Raw genomic sequence first — 23,921 nt, 5'->3', positions numbered from 1 at the left:
TAAAGTTCTGCAAGTTTTGCGTCTTGTGTGTTTTTTTGTTATGTTTACTAATACTAAGTAGTTTCTATTACAGGGAAATCATGATAGGAGAAGACACTTGGAAAATTGGCTAATTGCTTAGAATACTGAAGATGTTGGTAGTGTGCTTACTTATTTTTGTAGGGATATATGAACTAGTCCCTCTATTTTGTAAGGTGAAGCTATGTAAAGGAATTTGATGTTCAATAATGAACTTAGTGTCCCTGAACTTGGACAATTTTGGTCCAGATTGTAAATTGAATTTGAGCTCCATTTGAGATAATTTTGAGTTTAATTTGACTTGTCGTTGACTTGACTTTATTTGAGTTCCACTTGACTTGACTTCAATTTGAGTTCAGTTTGACTTGACTTTGATGCAGTCAGATTATTTCAGATTCAGCCATTCAGGCATTTCAACAAATCTGAATGTAGATTATTTTTTATATTATAATTTAAATCTACGACTCACGGCTCAGGGTCTGTAGATCGTTACTGTTAAAATCAGTCGTTATTCTGAGACTCACTGTTAAGGGTCGTTCAAACAAAAGACGCTTTATCAGCGACCCCATCAGAGATGGTTAAAACTGGGCGTTTAAATAGTATATATGACTTGTCCTGACGGTCGTGGAACTTCTGTTTTCCACTAGTGATAAGAGGTTGTTTTCCAAGAACAAGAGTTGGTTTTGTTTAGTGGCCCCTACAATGACCTTTCCAAGCATAAGGATATCCATGCCAAATCCAATGAATATAATCAAAGCTGCCCAGCACTCCGGGAAATCCCTTTTTCGTATTTGTTTTAGTAGTCGATCGACATCATCTTGAATTGGTTGTCGTACAAAACATGGTCCAAAATGGTTGATTACAGTTAATTCAGAGATTCTAGTATCCATATGAATACACTCATCTACGCATCTGCTGGACACCCATATGATATAATCCTTAAAGCTTCAATCACCTTTTGTTCAAGACTATGTCCTTGTGTGTTTTGCGCATCAAATTGATAATTGAATTTAGCATAATTCAATAAAGCTCTCCAATAATCCTAATCACAAAGTGTTGCGACATTGCGGAAGCGACATTGAAAGTCTTCATCATGAGTACATACATCCATTGTTAGAATAATCATGCATCATCTGTTGGTGTCCTTCCTCTCGATATATCCATATATATCTTCTTGTCAATACTGGTCTTGGTTCCTGAGCTCGGTATTTTCCATGTGTACACTTGTATTATGGTGTTGGTGTTCATTCTTTCATCGGTTGAATCTTCATCCATTTGATCCAACTGTTGCATTAACACTTGTTGTTGTTGTTGGAGAAAAATTGGCAGATCTATATGCGTTTCCTTATTTTTCAAATTATGATCCATAAGAAAAAGAAATCTTGATTGAAAAAACTGAACAACAAGTGATATATTAGAGAAATTAGATTAGTTTCTGTAAAAGTCAAAATGGATAGTAGTGTCTGTTATTTAGCGAATGGAAAGAGATTTGTATAAGTAGAATGGAGATACAATTATTGAACAATGGTTAAAAAATGGAACCTTTAGATAACATCCCTTGGACGGACGAGTCTAGTTTAACCGATCGACTCAAGTTGAACCGAGCATATGTCCTACTTGGGATGATCGAAATCCCCTGCACAAGAACGACCACTATTTCTTTACACTGCATCTAGCGAGATCGTTGTTAATGCACTCCTTGCTCAAGAAGATGACAAGGGGTCGAATGCCATATTATCGACCAAACCATGGCTGAACGGTTCAATCCTCTTGGTGAAACCTTTTCTCCATGTGAGAAAAGACTTTGCTCATTCACATGGACCATCAAATAGCGATTTCTGCACCTTTGATAGAGGTGCTCTGTACAATTCATATAAGACAAAATATTTCTCACCGTTGATAGTTACACACCGAAATAACTGGTTACCCCTGTAATGTTGACAAAATCGGACTCGGCGAGCAAGTATAGTAGTATTCCTGAATCACCGTTCTGGTATGTTCCTTTCTATTGATCTTCTTTTACCGTGTTCCATCCAGATCTACTATTGAACTCTGTGTAAACAACGGTGAAGTGACTGCATATTCAATTCTTTATTACTCTCTCTCCCTCTCCAATAAAAGGAAAGCACACGGAGAAAAATGTTAGAAAGAGCATTATCAATGAGAGGAAGAACAACACAAGCGACTGAAGAAGAAGGATTAGGAGGAGGAGTAGGAGGAGGAGGAGGAGGAAATGAAGAGGAAAGAGATGACGATGAATAAAAAATAAGAAAGATTTCATTAGCAATGAGAATAACAAATCTAATTACATACAAATTTGGTGTGTTTTGGCCATGTTCTTTCATTGTTTTCTCCTTCCTTCTTCTTGTTTCTTCTATTATTATTCGTTCAAGGAATTCTGTTTGTGTTTCGACTCTGGATTCAAAAAGTTTGATTGGGATTGATGGTTAGGTTCAGATTTTGGTACTCTTGGTGTAAGTCCTCTCTTGATCTCTTTTATTTTTAGTTGCCCCTTTTGTTCAATTCTGGAGGTTTCATGTGGTTTTCGTTATCGCTGTGGTTTCTTTTTTATGGAATTTTGGATGTGGGTTTTGTCACTAATTTTAGGGTTTTTTATGATTATCAGAGAATATTGGTATTTGCCACTGTTTTAGGACTTTTTTTAGTTCAATTTTATGTTGATTTGCTAATTAGGATCTTGCAGAACTTGGGATTTCTTGATTTGAATATTTGTTTTGAACTTGGTTATCTTAAAGTAGAGTGATTGGGTGCTAAGTATGGGTCTGTTATTGGAGTGGCAGCCGCATTTCTCTGTGTTTCAGGACTCGTTTTCAGCTGATTTGTGTACTGATTTGCTCATGAAGGTCTTGCTAAACTTGGGGTTTCTTGATTTGAGTATGGGTCTTTTCAACAGTTTGGGGAGTTTTATTTGTTTGGTGCTTACAGATTAGCTCATTTTTAAATTTGTAAAGAACATCTGTTTAAATTAGAGTGAATTGATATATTAAGTGTTAACATTAAGCACCACCTTGATTTCTTCTTCTTGTCAAATGGCAGATCGAAATCGGGACGAGTGGTGGAATGGACAACAAAGGATTTATTAAGCGATTGGAAGAGTTAGTGACGATATATGAAACACGGGCAATCAATAATAATCTGTATGGGATGGGATTTGATCTTTGGTTTGGACTTTGGTTTATGATTAGGTGGAACCTTATCTGATGATGGAGAGTGGTGCTTTTAAAGGGCATTCAACATGGGTTCTTATTTTTAGTTGCCCCTTTTATTCAGTTCTTGGATCTTTCAATTCTAGATTTTTTTTTATTTTTTTTTATGCATCAATTCTAGATGTTTCTTGGTGGATTTGATGTAGTTTTTTGTTATCTTTGTGGGTTTTGTCACTAATTTTAGGGATTTTGACTGAAATTTGTTTAATTATCAGAGAATTTTGGTATTTGTCACTTGACTTTTTTTTTAGTTCGATTTTACGGTGATTTGCTAATTAGGATCTTACAGAATTTGGCATTGGTAGGAACTCAAAAGGTGAATTTTCCAAGAAACAGCCCCGAGTGATACTTACGTTAGGGCTTATAAATTTGTCCTGGGTTTCTGAATTTGTGTGAATAGATTGAAGCAGGCACTGAAAGCTGGGTTCAAGCATTTGATCTTTGAGATACTGGTACTGGTGATTTGAGGCATATGTGACCAATCCTATATCAGAGGTGCATACTCATACACACTTAACATGTGGTTAATTAAGTTATATTTGAAACAAAATTTTCTTGTAAAACATCTTGTTACCATTACTTGCAACTACTGTGGATTGCTTATATGTATGTGTATTCTTTTTAGGAAACTTTATAAAGTGGTATTTGTTAGCCGGAAAATAATTGTTCTGAAGGAGTAAGTGTTCAAGTAGTGGTTAGTATAAGAATCGAGATAGACAGATAGGAAATGCTTGAGTAGCAAAGTAGTATAGAAAACACAGGTCCTAAACAATCACCTAGTGATGTATCTCTTCACATCATATGACTTTATCCATTGTGTGATTTTATCAACGATTGATGTATTCTCTGAAAGAAATGCATTTCTTTATCAAATGAGATACCACTGGCAGTCCTCTTCTGTTCGCTTTTAATAGAACCAGTGATATATACCCTTCAAGAACGATCATCATACAATCTGATACACATCACTTTCGGGATTGAATCACATACTTAGAAATGACATCTAGACCAGTTGGGGAGATGAATTTGGTAACTCCTTGCAGCAGTCATGCAAAAAATGCCAAATATTCAATCATTGAGCATGTAGTCAAGGCATGCTTGTTAAGTTGATCTCTTATATATACACACACGTATGTGCCGGTTAGTATCATGTTTGCTATGTAGGGTAGGAGTGAAGTGACACAGGAAAATTTTGCCATTAGCCGCACGTCATGTTAACATATACCAAGAATAATCAGAGCTAACAAATTATGAGCACAAAACCGCGTCTATTTAGTTTCATATAGGCTAAGCTACTACATTTTTTCATTTTTTTTTCTTTCTGATAAACACTTCCGTCTTGTCCTTGATGGCCACATACGCTTAGTTTTCTGAATATGGGATATGAAATTTCACTAGGTTAAGGGCTAGAATCCACCTTAATAACTTGTGGAAATTTATATTTAGATCTTAATTTTAAATATAATTATATAAACCATTTCAAAATAAGAATCAAATATGAGTAATGCATTTTATTGAAATGTATAGCAGCAACAGTCAGTCATGACCAGATACACGGATATTTTTCCTACTAACCCCGTCCTTTAAAAAAGAGAACCGTAATGTTTGCTAAAAGTATCAGTGGCTTTTTTTTAAAAGAAAAATAGAACTACATATTATCTGTGGCGGATCTAATGATACAATCTGCCGTCTTATCCCAGTCTGGAGAGATATGCTTTCCTGATCGATTGCAGCTCTTTCATGACCTGTGCCATTTCCATCCGTTCGTTGGGTGATTCAATTGAACACATAACGCCAAGATTTAAAATCGTCGCCAGAGCCTCACATAACTTAGTCTCATTCCCGACATTGATTAGAGCTCCGGTGTTGTTATCATCTTCGGGACGAACATGACCAGGCAGTGTAGGATCAACAATTTCCATTACATGATCTTGAAGGAGAGCCGCCTTAGCAAAGTTATGAAGGTTCAAACCATCTGTGAATATGTCATCTGTAGGTCTCCTTCCAGTGAAAATCTCCACCACCATGATCCCATAACTGTAGACATCTCCATGAGTCGATACATCTCTACCCATTCCATACTCTGCATGCCAGTAAAAAGACAACGGATTATATGTTTAATGGTTTTCAATACTATAATATGTACAGGTTTATCAGAGTGAGAAGAATCTTCTACCTGGAGCAGCATAACCAACGGAGCCCCTTATCCCGACTGAAGTACTGGCGGTATGATGTTCAGTTTCAACATTGATGATGACTCCACCAAGAAACTTCGCTAATCCGAAGTCACCAACACGACTGTTCATGTCATTATCAAGTAAAACATTGCCTGGCTTCAGATCACAGTGAACTATAGGTGTCTGACAACGGTGATGAAGATAATCTAAAGCAGAAGCAACATCAATGGCTACATTTAGTCTCTCCATAAAAGTTAATGGTCTCCAGGATGATTGTACATCATTTGCTGTTGGGTGCAACCAATGCTCAAGGCTCCCATTTGGCATGAACTCGGAAACAAGAGCTTTGAATTCATCTCCTTTATAATCAATAGAAGAACATGATGTCAACATCTTCACGAGATTCCGGTGCCGAATACATCTCATTGCTTCACATTCCGCCACGAAACTTTTTGAAGCTCCTCGCCTTTTAAGGTCTAGTACTTTCACGGCAACAACTGTTGTTACCTCGTGGCTTAGCGACCACAATCCTCTGTAAACAGATCCGTAACTTCCAACTCCAACTAAATTTTCTGCCGAAAATCCGTTTGTCGCTTTGAGAAGTTCATTGTATGAGATCTTTTGAAACATATTATCCAAAGGATTGTATAAAGGTGAAGAAGTTTTCTTTGTTGCTTTTCTCCTCCAGAACCACAAGAGAAAGGAACCCAGAAGAATAACACAGACAACAACTCCGAATATTATTAGCAGCAATCTCTTGCGAGGGGATTGCTTACTTTCCTTATCAGAGCTAGGTCTCGGGCAACTCGGCAGATGTAGCAGCGGAATTCCTCCACAGAGCTTGTCATTTCCGAGCACTGAAAATGCATTTATATTCTTGAAAATCCCTTGCTTCGGTACTTCACCTTCAAAGTCATTGGAAGACAGATTCAGATATCTGAGGGAAGCAAAGGACTCCATATACTCCGGAATTTTCCCAGAAAAATTATTGCCCGACATATCTAACATTTGGAGTCCCTTTAGATTTTTCAAGGATGGAGGAATGACCCATTCGAATAAGTTACCATCCAGGGAAAGTTCTTCCAAACCATTACATTTCCCTAAAGAATCCGGGAGTTTCCCAGATAATCGGTTATTTGATAAGTAGAGCCCGACAATCCTCTCCAAGTTACCAACCTCTGATGGCAAATTACCAGTTAACTGATTTCCAGATAAATTCAGCAGAGTGGTTATCGAAGAAAGACCAATGAGTTCTTTAGGTATAGCACCGGTAAGTTGATTCTGTGATAGATCCAATGCCACCATTTTCTGACAGTTTCCAAAATTTGGCAGAATTCCACCTTGCAGTCCATTGGTACTAAAAAAAATTTGTTCCAACTGAGTGCTATTGCAAATGTTTGCCGGAATTATTCCTGAGAGTTGATTATTCGACAGGTAAATCAGAATTAACATGGGAAGTTTTCCTATAAAATCAGGAATATTTCCAGTTAGCTGGTTACCCTCCATGTCTAATGCATTTAGGTTGACAAGGTTCCCAATTCCAGGAGGAATTTCACCAAATATATTGTTTTCCCCCACGTACAGTATCGTAAGCTTTGTCGAGAGGTTAGCTATGGAATCTGGTAGTTGCCCTGAAAAATTGTTGTAAGAAATAGAAAGCGTCTCTAATGTACTGCAATTTGGTAATGAGTTAAGAAAGTTAAGATCATCTACTTCCCCACTTCCAAAATAATTTTTCTCGATATTTAAAATAGTAAGATTTTTCAAGTTACCCAAATTAGGAGGTACAGACCCAGTGAACTGATTATCCGAGACTTCTAATCTATACAATCTAGAAAGATTAGATATTGAATTAGGTAGCACACCAGAAAATCTATTTCCACCTAAAAAAAGGACTTCGAGATTTGGGAGAGTAGTCCCGACGTAGGGTGGAATTGTTCCGTGTAATTTATTGACGCTCACTGAAAAAGTAGTCATGGAAGAGATATTAAAAATTTGGGGAAGAATGGTTCCTGATAAGTGATTTGACGAGACTGTAAAAAAAGTTAATCTTGATAACTTGCCAAGCTCGGATGGAATGTTACCGTGCAAATTGTTCGATCGTAAATTAAATACTTCGAGAACCGATAGGTTTGATAGTGAAATCGGGATAGTTCCTTCAAGGTGGTTCGTCGAGAGTGCTAACATTCTAAGCTTAGATAGGGAACCAAGCTCGGTCGGAATTCCTCCTACTAAAGCATTATTAAATATTACTAAACTCTCGAGTTCTTTACACGAGGATATATTCCTAGGAATTTTCCCTGCAAGTGTAGTATTTGCCACAAAAAAAGTTTGGAGGCGAGATAAACGACCAACTTCTTGTGGGATTTCGCCTGTGAACTGGTTGTCGTACAGGGATAAGTATCTTAAGAATGAAAGATTGCCTATGTATGGAGATATAGTACCTACCAAACCCATAGATTCCAGAACCAAGCTAGTGACCCTGCTTGGATGCCGACGACTGCATGTAATTCCTGTCCAGTTGCTGCAATGAGACGATGCATTCCATGAATTTAGTGCTCCAGATGGATCATCGATTATCTTGTCTTTGATTGCAAGTAAAGCCAGTCGATCAGTTTCGGCGATGATAGATTGGGATGTAGGTAGGATATTCCAGAATGAAAAACAAATGAACAACATGAAGCTCGTCTTATAATTAAACTCCATTGATATTTAGAAAATAGTTGGATGATATATTTCTCTCAGTTCATCAAGAGTGTACATATTTATAGTCAGTGAGAGTATAGAATACAGAGAGATTCATATCCACACATTTTCCTACACGCAAACTGTTGCAGACTTGCAGTCTTGGAGAAAGACTTGAGAAAAATGAAAAGAATACGAAATTGATATTAAGAACAAACAAATATCATGGAAGTTTTTTTGCATGGGAATATGTGAAAGGACAATAGTCCCACGCTATAGTTCGTTTAATTAACTTAAAATATAATACGGAAAGGTTACTCCACTCATTGCCAATTGTTTTGAGTTGGATGTCCGTAGATTTTAAGAGAATATCTCATCATCGCTACGTGCAAGTAGAATATAAGATAGTGTCGATCGCCATTGCGTGGAACAAATGAACAACATGAAGCTCTTCTTATAACTAAACTCCATTGCCTTCACTTGATTTATGATATTTGGAAAAAAGTCGGATGAGATATTTCTCTCAGTTGCATCAAGTGTTCATATGTACATTCAGTTGCAGTCGTCAAGCAAGACTTGAAAAAAATGAAAAGATGAATACTACAAAAAACATTATAAGAAAGAACAAATGTCATGGAAGTTCAAAACAAAGATAAAGATGTTTGTCGAGTAATTATTAAGTACGCACAATTCAAAGAACGGCCCTAATCTAAATGGTGGCTTCTCTTTCTCTCCTCCACTCTCTCTACCTCTCTTTTCTTTTTCTTTCTCACTTTACGACTCGGAGAAGATTGAGAAACAAAACTGGTTTCCCATTTACTTAACCTAACAAGGCACCAGTTAGGAAGACTCCCTTAATGATTAAGACCCATTTTTTCTGGGACCATGGTTTTTTCTTTGAGGGACCATGGTTTCAATTTTTGGATGACATTTACAGGTAAAGTGAAGCCACCCCTTATCCACATATTTTAGTTAATGACATAAATGCCTTTATATTTTTTAATTTTAATTTTTTAAATTTTAAAAAAAAAAATTTCTTTTTTCAATTAGCTTTGGTTCGACAAGTACAAATTCGCAAGTATTTTTCTCGCAAATCCAAATTCGGAGGTATTTTCCCACAAACTCATTGTTTTTAATTTGTTTTTGATTGAAAAAATCGATTAGAAATCATCAAATTAGGTTTGGAATGTTAGTTATAGAGTATTGTTCGGTTAGGAGTAGTTTAAAAAAACCCTAGTTTTCTAACTGAACTCCCTGAAACATAGAACACCAAGAACACGTCGGTTAAAACGAAAAATTTCCTTGCAAACCGAACTCATAATTCGGTGTGTTCGCAAAAGTTTTAGAAATTTTGTACGTAACCTAACTCTGAGTTCGGTCCGTTCGCAACTTTTTAGAAATTTTTTACTTAATCGAACTCCTTTCTGAAAATACACTGAACATGGTTCGGTTATATTCATAAAAAACTTTGCAAACCGAACTTGTTCGTAAAAGTTTTAGAAATTTTTTACTTAACCGAACTCCTATCTAAATTTTTTTTTTATTATTTTGTCTTAGCGGAACTTCAAGTTCTACTAGATTTTATTTTTTCCCTAGACGAACCACATACAAAAAATATATATTATATATATATATATTTATTTAATTATCAAAAAGATAACTTAGTCGTCTTTAGGTCACCCTTTATAATCATAGGGAAGACGGCATAATCAACTCATGATCCCCGCAAAAAAATCATGGTCCCAAAAAAAAATCATGAACGTTTAAGGGCATACCCATATGTTGGACCATAGGTTGCGACCGGCCCAGAACCACTCTCTGTTGAGAAAGCATCAACCTGGGTCTGAGTTTCACTAATTTTAATGATAAAGTGAAAAAAATCAACACAAATACCGGCCAACAATTACACATATCCTTTTACTCATTCCGTGCAATTGGATGAGATAAATCTCTCAGTTGCATCAAGCGTTCGTATGTATAAAATGAAAAGAATAGAAAACAGAGAGTAGAATACAGAGAGATTCACACCCACACATTTTCCTAGATTAGAGTCAAGCAAGACTTTAGAAAAATGAAAGGGCTTTTTAATAAAGTAACCACCTTTTTGAACCATATTTAAGAAACTGGCCGTTTTTTTGAATCTTTATATAAACTGGCCGATATTGACATTTTCCATCCCGTTTTTTTCAAAAAACGGATTTAGGTAGTTAACTGGCTATGTGGCAGTTAACCTGCTAGGTAAAAGACGATTTAACCCTCGTCTGAGTTCGTAACCAAACCAGTATCGAGTCAACTCGGTGACTCATTGCAACGGTCGGATTTGTAACGGTTGGATTTGTAACGGTCAGATTCAGCTTCATTCATATAAATTAGGCCCTGCAGAGAAGAACCATAGTATTTGTCATACTCAACAGAACATAGCATACCTCACTTGTACAGATTGTGACGATTTTAAATGGGTCTCAGATGAAGTCTTCATTGCTGCAAAAAACAGAATTATGCATTCAAGTTTACAACTTAATGCTATATGTAAGGAACTCAACAATCTGAAAATGTAACCTGCAAATGTACTAATAAACAACCTGCCACTTTTGATTCAGCATTAATTCAAGTCTACAAAAGAAAAAAATATTGTCTTCTTAAACACAAAAAAATCAGAAAATGGATCTCAAATCATTTGGGGCTTGTGGTTAGTAACATTTCCACATTTCAACCTCCGCATCAATTTCCAACGCCAGGTTCATGCTCAACTGTATCCATCGCAGCCGAAACTAGTTCATTTTGCAAATTCTCTATGCTTCCCGAGGGTGGCAGGCAATCTTCTCTTCTTAGCAACTCCACCACAGTCATCAACATATGCAAGCATGAGGTTATCATACCATTATCTAGCAAGAACAACTGCAACAAGCGAAACCCAACATCGAAAACAGTTAATGTCATCTACCAATTGAAGGAATAGAGAATCATAAACACTAATTTGATCAAATGAGCAACCAAAAACAGCTAACTAAAAGGTTCAGTGCCATAACTTGGTATTATGCTTAAAAAAATATAAATTAACCATTTCATTCATAAACCATGCGTCCCAACATATGAGTGGCGCGGGATCACCAACATATAAGTGGCACACGCATCTAGCATCATTACACAGATTACAAACTGATCATAGAAGGTACGTTGGACAATATGACATACCTTAACTTACTTATGTAAAATCCATAGCAAAGCACATTTCTTTTATGACCAGATAATATAACAGCACCTTTCCTATTCTCATATCCAAGGCACTCAACCAACTGCATTAAGAGTTTTCCTAATCCTTTCCGCTGCACACTCAAGCTACATTCTATCTTCCTTCAACAAAATGATACTGTAAAATACAAACAAAACGATTCCCATCTAGACTGCAGTATGTTAATTGGTTGTCCAACATGTAGAAAAACAAACATCTCCTAGATATCGAAATAACTTTGAACTGTCAGATAAAAAGGATTGCGAGAACTTACTTCAGCCCTTGTATGAATATCGATCATCTATAATACGATATACTAATTGCCAGATGTAGGAAAACAAACATTGGAAACATCAATATGATCGGAAGTGAATGCACCATTAACCATCAGTAGGACCGAATCCGTAAATCACACTTGTAACACCCTTGGGAAGCCAACCTGAAAGGAGAGATGCAGAACTAAGAAACTTAATTCAAGAAAAGTCATTCTAAATGAAGACTAAATTACTAAAATGAACGGACCGAAGTAATTGGCGATTTTTGTCACAAAAATATGTCTCCTCCTCTTTATATTCTTCAGTAGGTGCTTCTTTCCTCCTAGAAACCATTCATTTGAAAATTCCCACTTCTCTGAATCAACCTTTCGAAAACCCTGCAACCATTACACACCAAAGTCATCAACATATGCAAGCATGAGGTTATCATACCATTATCTAGCAAGAACAACTGCAACAAGCGAAACCCAACATCGAAAACAGTTAATGTCATCTACCAATTGAAGGAATAGAGAATCATAAACACTAATTTCATCAAATGAGCAACCAAAAAAAGCTAAACCCCATAAACCCTAGAATTCACAACAAAATATGATCAGCTTAGAACCGCTAAAATATCATCATTCAAGAAACCCACAAACAAAATCATTAACTACAGACACCAAAGGTGCAATTCAAGCATTTTGAATACCTAATCCCTAAAACCCATGACCAAAATATCAACAGAATACATATAAGACTGGAAACCGAAGCAAACCCCCAAAATCAACGAATCAATCAAATTCAATTAAAAAGAGAGAATCGGAAAGTAACAGAAAGAATTTCTGTTGACAAGATCTATAAATAGAAGCGAAGAAGAAGAAAATAAAACAGTGTGAACGGAAATCTTAGGGTTTCAGGATCGTACCTATGTTCATCAAAAGAAACCCATTAATGCAAGCACTGGTTAGATCGTCGACAACATCAATTCATACTATCTCTGAATCCTTAAATATGTAGAACTTTTCTTCCAAATACACTCTGGTCTTTCACTAACATCTATGTCTTCAACAAAAACAACTTCAATAACATCAGTTTTCTTTTTCTTTTCAAACAGCTTCAATACCTAACCCTAGTTTCAGAACTGGGAGAAGAGAACGAGGGAGAAGAGAGGACGAAAGAGAAAGTGTGGTGAGAGATTACACCACACGGGTCTTTAAATGGACAAGGGCACAGTCGTAAATTCTCCTACCGAGTTTGACTTATTCAACGCAGCTGACCGATCTGGTGGGCCCAGGTATCAACTCTAACAGAAAGGCCAGTTTCTAAAAGAATTTAAAAGCTTGGCCGGTTTATTAATTATATGGTTCGAAGCAGGACACTTTATTAATTTATAGATTGGGATGATAGATTGGGATGTAGGTAGGATATTCCAGAATGAAAAACAAATGAACAACATGAAGCTCGTCTTATAATTAAACTCCATTGATATTTAGAAAATAGTTGGATGATATATTTCTCTCAGTTCATCAAGAGTGTACATATTTATAGTCAGTGAGAGTATAGAATACAGAGAGATTCATATCCACACATTTTCCTACACGCAAACTGTTGCAGACTTGCAGTCTTGGAGAAAGACTTGAGAAAAATGAAAAGAATACGAAATTGATATTAAGAACAAACAAATATCATGGAAGTTTTTTTGCATGGGAATATGTGAAAGGACAATAGTCCCACGCTATAGTTCGTTTAATTAACTTAAAATATAATACGGAAAGGTTACTCCACTCATTGCCAATTGTTTTGAGTTGGATGTCCGTAGATTTTAAGAGAATATCTCATCATCGCTACGTGCAAGTAGAATATAAGATAGTGTCGATCGCCATTGCGTGGAACAAATGAACAACATGAAGCTCTTCTTATAACTAAACTCCATTGCCTTCACTTGATTTATGATATTTGGAAAAAAGTCGGATGAGATATTTCTCTCAGTTGCATCAAGTGTTCATATGTACATTCAGTTGCAGTCGTCAAGCAAGACTTGAAAAAAATGAAAAGATGAATACAATACAAAAACATTATAAGAAAGAACAAATGTCATGGAAGTTCAAAACAAAGATAAAGATGTTTGTCGAGTAATTATTAAGTACGCACAATTCAAAGAACGGCCCTAATCTAAATGGTGGCTTCTCTTTCTCTCCCACTCACTCTCTCTACCTCTCTTTTCTTTTTTCTTTCTCACTTTACGACTCGGAGAAGATTGAGAAACAAAACTGGTTTCCCATTTACTTAACCTAACAAGGCACCAGTTAGGAAGACTCCCTTAATGATTAAGACCCATTTTTTCTGGGACCATGGTTTTTTCTTTGAGGGACCATGGTTTCAATTTTTGGATGACATTTACAGGTAAAGTGAAGCCACCCCTTATCCACATATTTTAGTTAATGACATAAATGCCTTTATATTATTTTAATTTTAATTTTTTAAATTTTAAAAAAAGAAAATTTCTTTTTTTCAATTAGCTTTGGTTCGACAAGTACAAATTCGCAAGTATTTTTCTCGCAAATCCAAATTCGGAGGTATTTTCCCACAAACTCATTGTTTTTAATTTGTTTTTGATTGAAAAAATCGATTAGAAATCATCAAATTAGGTTTGGAATGTTAGTTATAGAGTATTGTTCGGTTAGGAGTAGTTTAAAAAAACCCTAGTTTTCTAACTGAACTCCCTGAAACATAGAACACCAAGAACACGTCGGTTAAAACGAAAAATTTCCTTGCAAACCGAACTCATAATTCGGTGTGTTCGCAAAAGTTTTAGAAATTTTGTACGTAACCTAACTCTGAGTTCGGTCCGTTCGCAACTTTTTAGAAATTTTTTACTTAATCGAACTCCTTTCTGAAAATACACTGAACATGGTTCGGTTATATTCATAAAAAACTTTGCAAACCGAACTTGTTCGTAAAAGTTTTAGAAATTTTTTACTTAACCGAACTCCTATCTAAATTTTTTTTTTATATATTTTGTCTTAGCGGAACTTCAAGTTCTACTAGATTTATTATTTTTTCCCTAGACGAACCACATACAAAAAAATATATATATATATATATATATTTATTTAATTATCAAAAAGATAACTTAGTCGTCTTTAGGTCACCCTTTATAATCATAGGGAAGACGGCATAATCAACTCATGATCCCCGCAAAAAAATCATGGTCCCAAAAAAAAATCATGAACGTTTAAGGGCATACCCATATGTTGGACCATAGGTTGCGACCGGCCCAGAACCACTCTCTGTTGAGAAAGCATCAACCTGGGTATGAGTTTCACTAATTTTAATGATAAAGTGAAAAAAATCAACACAAATACCGGCCAACAATTACACATATCCTTTTACTCATTCCGTGCAATTGGATGAGATAAATCTCTCAGTTGCATCAAGCGTTCGTATGTATAAAATGAAAAGAATAGAAAACAGAGAGTAGAATACAGAGAGATTCACACCCACACATTTTCCTAGATTAGAGTCAAGCAAGACTTTAGAAAAATGAAAAGAATAGAAAAACGATATAAGAACAAACAAATGACATCAACGTTTTTTACGTAGGAATATCTCATCACCCATGGAAAAGAAAAACGAACCGGACAAGAGTCAAGCAAGACTTAAAAAGAAACAAAAAAACAAAACCTGATGAGATTTTTCTACATGGAAAAATGCTATCAACCACACACACTTGAATCTTATCAACCAATCAAGATTTTGATCGGGACAGTGTTGTCTGCCCAGGTGAACACGGCGTGCATGGGCCCACGTCCATGGCTCCGTCAACTACTTGCATATCAGTCCAGTCCTAACGTATACACTGGATGAACTATTATTTTCAAAGGGAGAAATTAGGCGCAGGTTCAAAAAAAATATTTTCATTGTCAGGCCCATAATTAATTTTAGGTACCGTGACACCCATAATTATTTCCGTGACACTCATAATTATATGAAATCATTAAAAATATCTGCATGACGGATTATGCATCCGCATGATAGGTTATGCATCAAGGGTATAATTTATAACACAACTTGGATATAACATATCTAAAAATCCGCGCCTTGGAATTTTACAAATTTTATATCGTTGGAAATATTTTTAAGAGAGCTACGCAACGAGCACAAACAACAATATCAAATTTTTTTTTTTCACGAAAAAATCAGAGGTGATCATCATTTTAGGGAAAAATTTCGAAAACTGGCTACATATTCGTTATGCAGCCACCAAAAAAGATGCATAACACAATATGCAGACACAACAAAAGATGCATAATACGTTATGCAACATATTTTTGTTCATGCATATATTATTTTGGTTTATGCAGCCACTTAAACGCTATATATGTCTGAATCCAACAGAAAAATCAGACGCATAACGAATTATGCAACCATTTTCTCGACTGGATAACAAGTTATGCATCTATAACAAGTTACGTAGCCATTGTTCTGGTTGATTTTAGTGTGTACAGATAAAATTGATGCATAATGCATTATGCAGCCATATTTTCAGATGCATAACAGGTTATGCATCCATTTTCATGACTGCATAACATGTTATGCATATGATATTGTAGGTGCATGATAAGTTATGCAGTCTTTGTTTTTATTGGTTTCAATAGTAACAAAAAAGTTGATGCATAATGTGTTATGCAACCGTTTCTCGACTGCATAACAGGTTATGTAGACATTTTTGTAGATACATAATAGGTTATGCGTTCATATTTTATATTTTTTTTTTTGTGGATGATTTCACTTCCAACAAGAAAATTGATGCATAACACATTAGTAATTTGACTTCTAACGTTAGTAACGTAACATCTTTTTCAGTTAATGAATGGTCCTACCTTTCAAAAAATAAAATTGACTTGTGAAACCGGTGTACTCAATTGGTTAAGAAAAAAGAAGAATTTACCTCCAGCTGTTTTTCATGCGACTGTACTGGAATTCTGAAATGACAAGTCGCTAACTAATTGATTAAATAAAGAGAGTTTAAGGATACAGGTGTTGCCGTTCTGGGCATAAAGTGGAGATGCATTCATTATGTTCAAACGAGTGGATTGATTCCATTTTCCTGGGTCAGCTTATGGCAGTAAGGAGGGACGTCTTTTGGAAGGCAAAACTAATAGTGCATTTCCACAAACACCTGTTGTACGTGACTTGACGTGACCATGGATGAATTTGGTGTTAACTACTGTCTCATCTCCTTCCATGCAATTTAAAAAAAAAACAAACATATCTCTCATACACCAGTCAACATTCATAATTCATTATTGCTTCAAGAACGAAATTCAACTCACACAAAATTCCCTTATAAAATTCCTGGCGTTTTTAGGGGCCACTCAAAAGAATTTAGGGACCAACAATAAAACAAAAAAGGTCATCCAAAGGGAAAATGTAGCCAGCCCTTATCTCGCGTAATTCGTAATGGCGAAATTACCCTTATATATTCGGAGGATATGATAACATTGTTACCCTCCGAATGAAATCGGAAGCCAAAATATTTCCCATACTTCCGATTGTAGTCGGTGCAGTATTTCTTGGTTCGTGTTTTGGATTCAGCGTTAACCGGGAGTTAAATATATTACAAAACCTACCGATTATAAGTTGCCGCAAATTCAAATTTTGAAAGCTACCATAATCGGTAGATATGCTAAATCCAATACCTACCGATTATTGGTTTCTCCACATTCAACTTTCGTCAAATTAGCCGTTGGAGTTTTTGGGAGACCCTAAACCTATATGAAGAAACTCATATCTATCACCCCAATTGCACCAAACTCTTTCCTCTCTTCAGTTTTAATTTTCATAACAAAAAACACGGATATTGCTTTTGCCGAAGAAGAAGATTGTGCTATTTATAGAGCGTGGGTTGTGGTAACTGCTCATGATCGTGTTCACAAGCTCCACAAATCGGAATCCGAAGAGCAGATATGGAACCGTATCTTAATGGTATTTGAGGCCTTAGATGGTAATCGAATTCGAAGATCATCCAATGACATTAAGATGAGAAAGAATGCGCTCGATAAGGAGATTGACAAACTTGAAGATGAGGAACGGTTTGTTAGGAACGCTTTTCCTTGGTGGACGTATGAAAAACGAGTAAGTATCTCTGTAACTCCAACTCACATTAACAAAAGTTAGTACTAACTTGTTACTCATTCGTAATTTCAGAGAAATCTTGCGGATCGCCGGTATGTGGACCTCTACGGGAAATGATTTGAACATGAAGGATGCTACAAAATCAAGAGGGACAATTTCTATGGTCACTGGAAGTTATGATCTGTTTTAATATTTTTATGGTCAATTAGGAGTATGGATTTAGGTGCTTTTGACGAAATTGTAAGGTTAAGGCCGTTTGAACTTTATGTAATGGATGTAATCGGAGTATTATTAATATAAAAACTAGCCGATTATACGAAATCGGTAGAATATTTTGTTAAACAACCTACCGATTGTAATATTCGGTTATGTTATAAGTCAACTTTCTTTCCGATTATGGTGTTGTTTGGTTCCAGGAAACAATTTTTTTTGTACTTGTGATATTCGGAGGATAGGTTTTTTGTAAAGTTCCGAATGTACGATGGCCCAAAAATCAGAATTTGGAAAAACTTATACTTTTCAAATTTTGTCTTTGAAATATTCGGAAGTTAAATTAGTTACCAAAACTTCCGAATATGGGCTGTCTAACCTTCAATATTGGCCCTTGGAACCACCTGGAGCCATGGCGTGGTTTGTTTTGAACTTGTGATATTCGGAGGATAGGTTTTTTGTAAAGTTCCGAATGTACGATGGCCCAAAAATCAGAATTTGGAAAAACTTATACTTTTCAAATTTTGTCTTTGAAATATTCGGAAGTTAAATTAGTTACCAGAACTTCCGAATATGGGCTGTCTAACCTTCAATATTGGCCCTTGGAACCACCTGGAGCCATGGCGTGGTTTGTTTTGAACTTGTGATATTCGGAGGATAGGTTTTTTGTAAAGTTCCGAATGTACGATGGCCCAAAAATCAGAATTTGGAAAAACTTATACTTTTCAAATTTTGTCTTTGAAATATTCGGAAGTTAAATTAGTTACCAAAACTTCCGAATATGGGTTGTCTAACCTTCAATATTGGCCCTTGGAACCACCTGGAGCCATGGCATGGTTTGTTTTGAACTTGTGATATTCGGAGGATAGGTTTTTTGTAAAGTTCCGAATGTACGATGGCCCAAAAATCAGAATTTGGAAAAACTTATACTTTTCAAATTTTGTCTTTGAAATATTCGGAAGTTAAATTAGTTACCAAAACTTCCGAATATGGGATGTCTAACCTTCAATATTGGCCCTTGGATCCACCTGGAGCCATGGCATGGTTTGTTTTGAACTTGTGATATTCGAAGGATAGGTTTTTTGTAAAGTTCCGAATGTACGATGGCCCAAAAATCAGAATTTGGAAAAACTTATACTTTTCAAATTTTGTCTTTGAAATATTCGGAAGTTAAATTAGTTACCAAAACTTCCGAATATGGGTTGTCTAACCTTCAATATTGGCCCTTGGAACCACCTGGAGCCATGGCATGGTTTGTTTTGAACTTGTGATATTCGGAGGATAGGTTTTTTGTAAAGTTCCGAATGTACGATGGCCCAAAAATCAGAATTTGGAAAAACTTATACTTTTCAAATTTTGTCTTTGAAATAATCGGAAGTTAAATTAGTTACCAAAACTTCCGAATATGGGCTGTCTAACCTTCAATATGGCCCTTGGAACCACCTGGAGCCATGGCGTGGTTTGTTTTGAACTTGTGATATTCGGAGGATAGGTTTTTTTTAAAGTTCCGAATGTACGATGGCCCAAAAATCAGAATTTGGAAAAACTTATACTTTTCAAATTTTGTCTTTGAAATAATCGGACGTTAAATTAGTTACCAAAACTTCCGATGGGCTGTCTAACCTTCAATATTGGCCCTTGGAACCACCTGGAGCCATGGCGTGGTTTGTTTTGAACTTGTGATATTCGGAGGATAGGTTTTTTAAAGTTCCGAATGTACGATGGCCCAAAAATCAGAATTTGGAAAAACTTATACTTTTCAAATTTTGTCTTTGAAATAATCGGACGTTAAATTAGTTACCAAAACTTCCGAATATGGGCTGTCTAACCTTCAATATTGGCCCTTGGAACCACCTGGAGCCATGGCGTGGTTTGTTTTGAACTTGTGATATTCGGAGGATAGGTTTTTTAAAGTTCCGAATGTACGATGGCCCAAAAATCAGAATTTGGAAAAACTTATACTTTTCAAATTTTGTCTTTGAAATAATCGGAAGTTAAATTAGTTACCAAAACTTCCGAATATACCACACAAATCATTGTCATTTGAACTTGTCTAACTTAGTTACCCAAACAAATTTCCGAATGTACAACAAAAATCATTGTCATTTATCTGCTCTTCTTTACTTTACGACCGTGACTACCTCCCAGTCCTGCACGACCACGGGTTTGAGCACCTTCAGTTGGAGCAGCTTCAGCGCTCGATGAAGCTCGAGTTCTTTTACCCGTCTTTGATACTGCCACCTTGGGCTGATGCCTCTTCGTGACTTTCTCCCCAAACTGGGCAGCATAATCTTCGTTATCCATATTATCAACTAGATCTCTAGCCTCTTGATCTTCTCAGCTGGCATGGGATCTCCGCTCTTCAAGCATGCAGTTAACATTTTGGAAACACGCTTGAACCTATTCACCTGTTTTTTATACGTAATGACATAACATCAAACGGTAATTACCTAAGATTTATAGGAATAATATAAAATGAACAAAAATATAAGAACACGCACCAGTCTATCATAACCAGCTGGTTTGTCTTTGATGATACAATTATAACTTGAACCCGCCGCAGTAGTGTTGGATTTGATTTCACGGATAACCAAAGGATGTGATACCTTGTTATACCAACTCATATAGTCTGGAGAATTTTCATCACCTCGGTGGTTCGTCTACCAGTGTCGATAATGAAGTCATTCCTCTTATCCCAGTTATCAAGAACAGTAGGTGGGCCTGTGTGAACAATCGTGAGATTATCACCACTAGAAGAGCACAACTCCAACTCCAATTTGTAGTAATCCCCCATTTTCTCCAGAGGTTGTGTATATACCCGTGTTGTCGCATCACCCTAGAGGGGTTATACATCACATATCCTGTGGGGTGCCACAATGGTCCAAAATAAAGGGACAAGTCCGACCGAACATTTATATGCCCACTGGATCGATCTTCCTTGTATGGATCAAAGCATACGTCCGAGGCCTTCAATTGGTCCAAAATCTCCCTCATGCGAATCAACTGCTGCTTTTTTGTCCTAGAACGGTTGTCTTCAAATATATACTTTGTTCCTCTAGGAGTACCTTTGCACCACCCCGGGTTCTCTCCGGCCAACTTCAGGATAGGGAAGTGGTCATAGATCCATGCCTATATACATAAGAAACCAAGTTTTAGTAAATAGATTGTGTATATTCGGTAGTAATTTCCAAACATAATTTCCGATTATATATAATCGGAAACAAAACTGAGTACTATCCCCGAATACCAACATTCGAAATAGATATGGATCATTTCCTACCGAATATGCGTCATTTGGAGTTCAGTAACCTATAGTTTTTCTGGCCTGTATATTCGGTAGTAATATCAAATTTTCCGATTATATAATCGGAAATACAATAAGTACCTAGCCACCGAATAACAAACATTCGGAAATAAGATGGATCAATTCCTACCGAATATGCGTCATTTGGAGTTCAGTAACCTAGTTTTTCTGGCCTGTATATTCGGTGTAATATCAAAAATATTTCCGATTTATATAATCGTATAAAACTAAGTACCTAGCCACCGAATAACCAACATTCGGAAAAAGATGGATAATTCCTACCGAATATGCGTCCTTTGGAGTTATGAATATGCGTCCTTTGGATGAATTGCATCATATGTATTGTCTACCGAATAACTATAGAGTGAGTTATAGAGTTAAAGAAAAAACCTGCAATAGAGCCACGTTCCCGGCAACTTGGCAGGTTCCTAGCCTCGACGCCTTTCTCAACTCTTCCATCAAGAATGCTAGGCATGCCGTGCCCCAAGAATAGTCACCGACTTCATGGAGAGGATCCAAAAGTTGTATAAGGTTGGCGTCGATCCGGTTGCCAGAAGTATTGGGGAATATGACACATCCCAATACACAGGAGATATGCAGTGGCAGCGTGGTTCACTTGCTCATCAGTTAACGTTCCATTCTTTTCCTTCTCCAAGGTGCCTCGAACATATTCATCAAAGCTGTAATGTTGATCTGTCTTGTTCTATAACTGCATGCCTCCTAAACTCTGCTGTTGTTGTCTCTTCATCCCAACCTAAGCACTTGTTAGTTAGAGAATAAAGTTGTGCCCAACTTAACTGCTTTGTGTAGTTAAACTTCACAGCTGTGCCTTGGTCGGGAAGGTTAAGAATCTGCACAACATCATCCGGGGTGATCGTCATCTCCCCAAACGGCATATGGAAAGTATCGGTCTCAGGATACATTCTCTCCACACGAACGCCGATATGGCCACACGATCATGTTCCAACAATGAATTCTCGGCATTAGCTAACCCCGAGTTGGCAACAATTGTCTTGAACCTTTCACACACCGGATAAAGGCCACGCAAGCATTTTTGTTGGTGCGGCGGTAGGTTTGAGTAGACGGACCGCATCTTGATGATCCTATTAAAGTACATAAAAAAATCCTTAATAATATTACGATATAACACATAGACAATACATTAATAAAAAATAGTAATTTTATTACCTCGGTTTCATATATTTCTCTGGCCCATGAGTCTTTGTATCCAAATAGCAATTTTCCTCCATCCGCTGGTAGTCCAAGGATTGTGCCTGCTGGAATACCCTTCTTCTTCAAGTGCTGAGGGACAAGATGTGATGCTTTCTTAGCAATATCCTTCCTTACAACATCTTTTCCTTTTTTGGCTTTTTGGGTACCACTTGGTTGTCCTTCTTCTTCTACTCTTGCCACTGGATCAACTGGTTCAACACTTGGTCCTGCACTTTGTTGAGCGGCTTGTTCAACACTTGGTCGCACCCCTTGTTCACTTCCTTGTTGTTCAACAGTTGGTTGCACTCCTTGTTGACTGCTTTGTTCTTGTTCGCTTTGTTGAGCACCTGAATTATCTTTGGCACTCCTTTCCCTCCTAGCACTAGCTGTCACTTTCTTCCTCCCTTCTCGACTTTGTCTAAACAACAAAGAAAGGAACAATATTTACAAACTATACAATCGGAAGACAAAGTATGGAAATATAACCCGAATGTACACATTCGGACGTAAGAAGACACATATTGTTCCCGAATACAAAACAATCGGAAGCTAACTAAACATATTTGCAACCGAATATACATCAATTGGAGTTCAGAAGCTGTAAATTTTTCATCCTACACAATCGGAAGACAAAGTGCACATCTATAACCCGAATGTACAAATTCGGAAGTAAAAAGACACATATTTTTTTCGAATGAAAAACAATCGGAATATAACTAAACATGTTTACAACCGAATATTCATCAACTGGAGTTCAGAAACTCTAAAATTTTATCCTACACAATCGGAGGTATAAAACATTATATTGTCTTCCGAATGAATACTGGCCCCAAAATGGGATTTTTCCTATATCAGAAATTTTGAGATTTTTTCAATATATACATTCGGTAGTGAGTGTTCTTCCGAATACTTTGTGTCTACTTAAATATATTCGGTAGCCAAAAAATTCATTAAACTACCGATTATTAGCAGTTTGTATCCAGGAAGATATGGCCACCAATATTCGGCAGATAATCATCAAATCTTTCTCCCGAATACTGTCGATGTTCTTGAAAAATGAAGAACACGACTACATTCGGAAGTAAATGAGCATGCATATCGCCCGAATCTGGATAAATAACCGAAAACCCTAGAATTTTTTTTTCTCGATTCGACGAATTAAAGCGAAATAAACCCCAAAAATGATAGATTCTTACCTAATTGGGGCCATTTGAAGTTGACGAAGTGTTTGAGTCTCGGAATCGCCACCACCGACTACATTGCCGGGTACTTCTTCTTCGCGTTCTTCGCGTTCTTCTTCATTTGCAGCAAGAATTTCTTTATTTCTTGCTAAAATTCCAATGTTTGGATCGATACCCCGAGCAACATTTTTGGTTCTAGGTCTGTGGGTTTCATTTCTCTTATCCATTGTTTTATAATCGAATCGACGATGTTTTGATTTTACGATTCGCGGCGATGTTT

At 36.6% G+C, this 23,921-nt stretch overlaps 1 protein-coding gene and 2 long non-coding RNA genes across 6 annotated transcripts in view; 1 reads left to right on the top strand and 2 right to left on the bottom strand.

Moving 5' to 3' along the window:
- The window catches only part of LOC113304046, a 93,335-nt gene extending 87,863 nt beyond the window's left edge, over positions 1-5,472 (top strand). Inside the window, exons 1-3 of one of the 2 annotated variants that reach the window (XR_003338011.1) lie at positions 2,161-2,492; positions 3,076-3,740; positions 5,394-5,472. This is a non-coding gene — a long non-coding RNA (uncharacterized LOC113304046). Of the gene's footprint in view, positions 1-2,160; positions 2,493-3,075; positions 3,741-5,393 lie in introns of those variants that run through there. The other variant, XR_003338012.1, reaches the window with a different exon arrangement.
- Positions 4,731-8,666, bottom strand: LOC113304043 (probable LRR receptor-like serine/threonine-protein kinase At3g47570). Of its 3 annotated transcripts, none has more exons than XM_026553150.1 (3): positions 7,507-8,666; positions 5,422-7,383; positions 4,731-5,328 (listed from the first exon to the last, which is right to left on the bottom strand). In XM_026553150.1, exons 1-3 carry the CDS (start codon positions 8,126-8,128, stop codon positions 4,937-4,939), a joined length of 2,976 nt encoding a protein of 991 aa, XP_026408935.1. In that variant the 5' UTR covers positions 8,129-8,666; the 3' UTR covers positions 4,731-4,936. The 3 variants fall into 3 exon arrangements, with proteins under 3 accessions (XP_026408935.1, XP_026408936.1, XP_026408934.1); XM_026553151.1 differs by having other exon boundaries at positions 5,422-7,041; positions 7,871-7,942; XM_026553149.1 differs by having other exon boundaries at positions 5,422-8,666.
- Positions 8,667-10,673: 2,007 nt separating this feature from the next.
- On the bottom strand, positions 10,674-11,643 carry LOC113303232. The gene is made up of 3 exons (XR_003337361.1): positions 11,614-11,643; positions 11,303-11,477; positions 10,674-11,005 (listed from the first exon to the last, which is right to left on the bottom strand). It is a non-coding gene; the product is annotated as an uncharacterized LOC113303232 (long non-coding RNA).
- Positions 11,644-23,921: the final 12,278 nt, after the last annotated feature.

The sequence above is a fragment of the Papaver somniferum genome, chromosome 8, assembly GCF_003573695.1.
Source record: "Papaver somniferum cultivar HN1 chromosome 8, ASM357369v1, whole genome shotgun sequence".
Classification (NCBI taxonomy): domain Eukaryota; kingdom Viridiplantae; phylum Streptophyta; class Magnoliopsida; order Ranunculales; family Papaveraceae; genus Papaver; species Papaver somniferum.
Note: the sequence above shows the minus strand (reverse complement) of the source record. Positions and strands in the feature narration are given on the sequence as shown.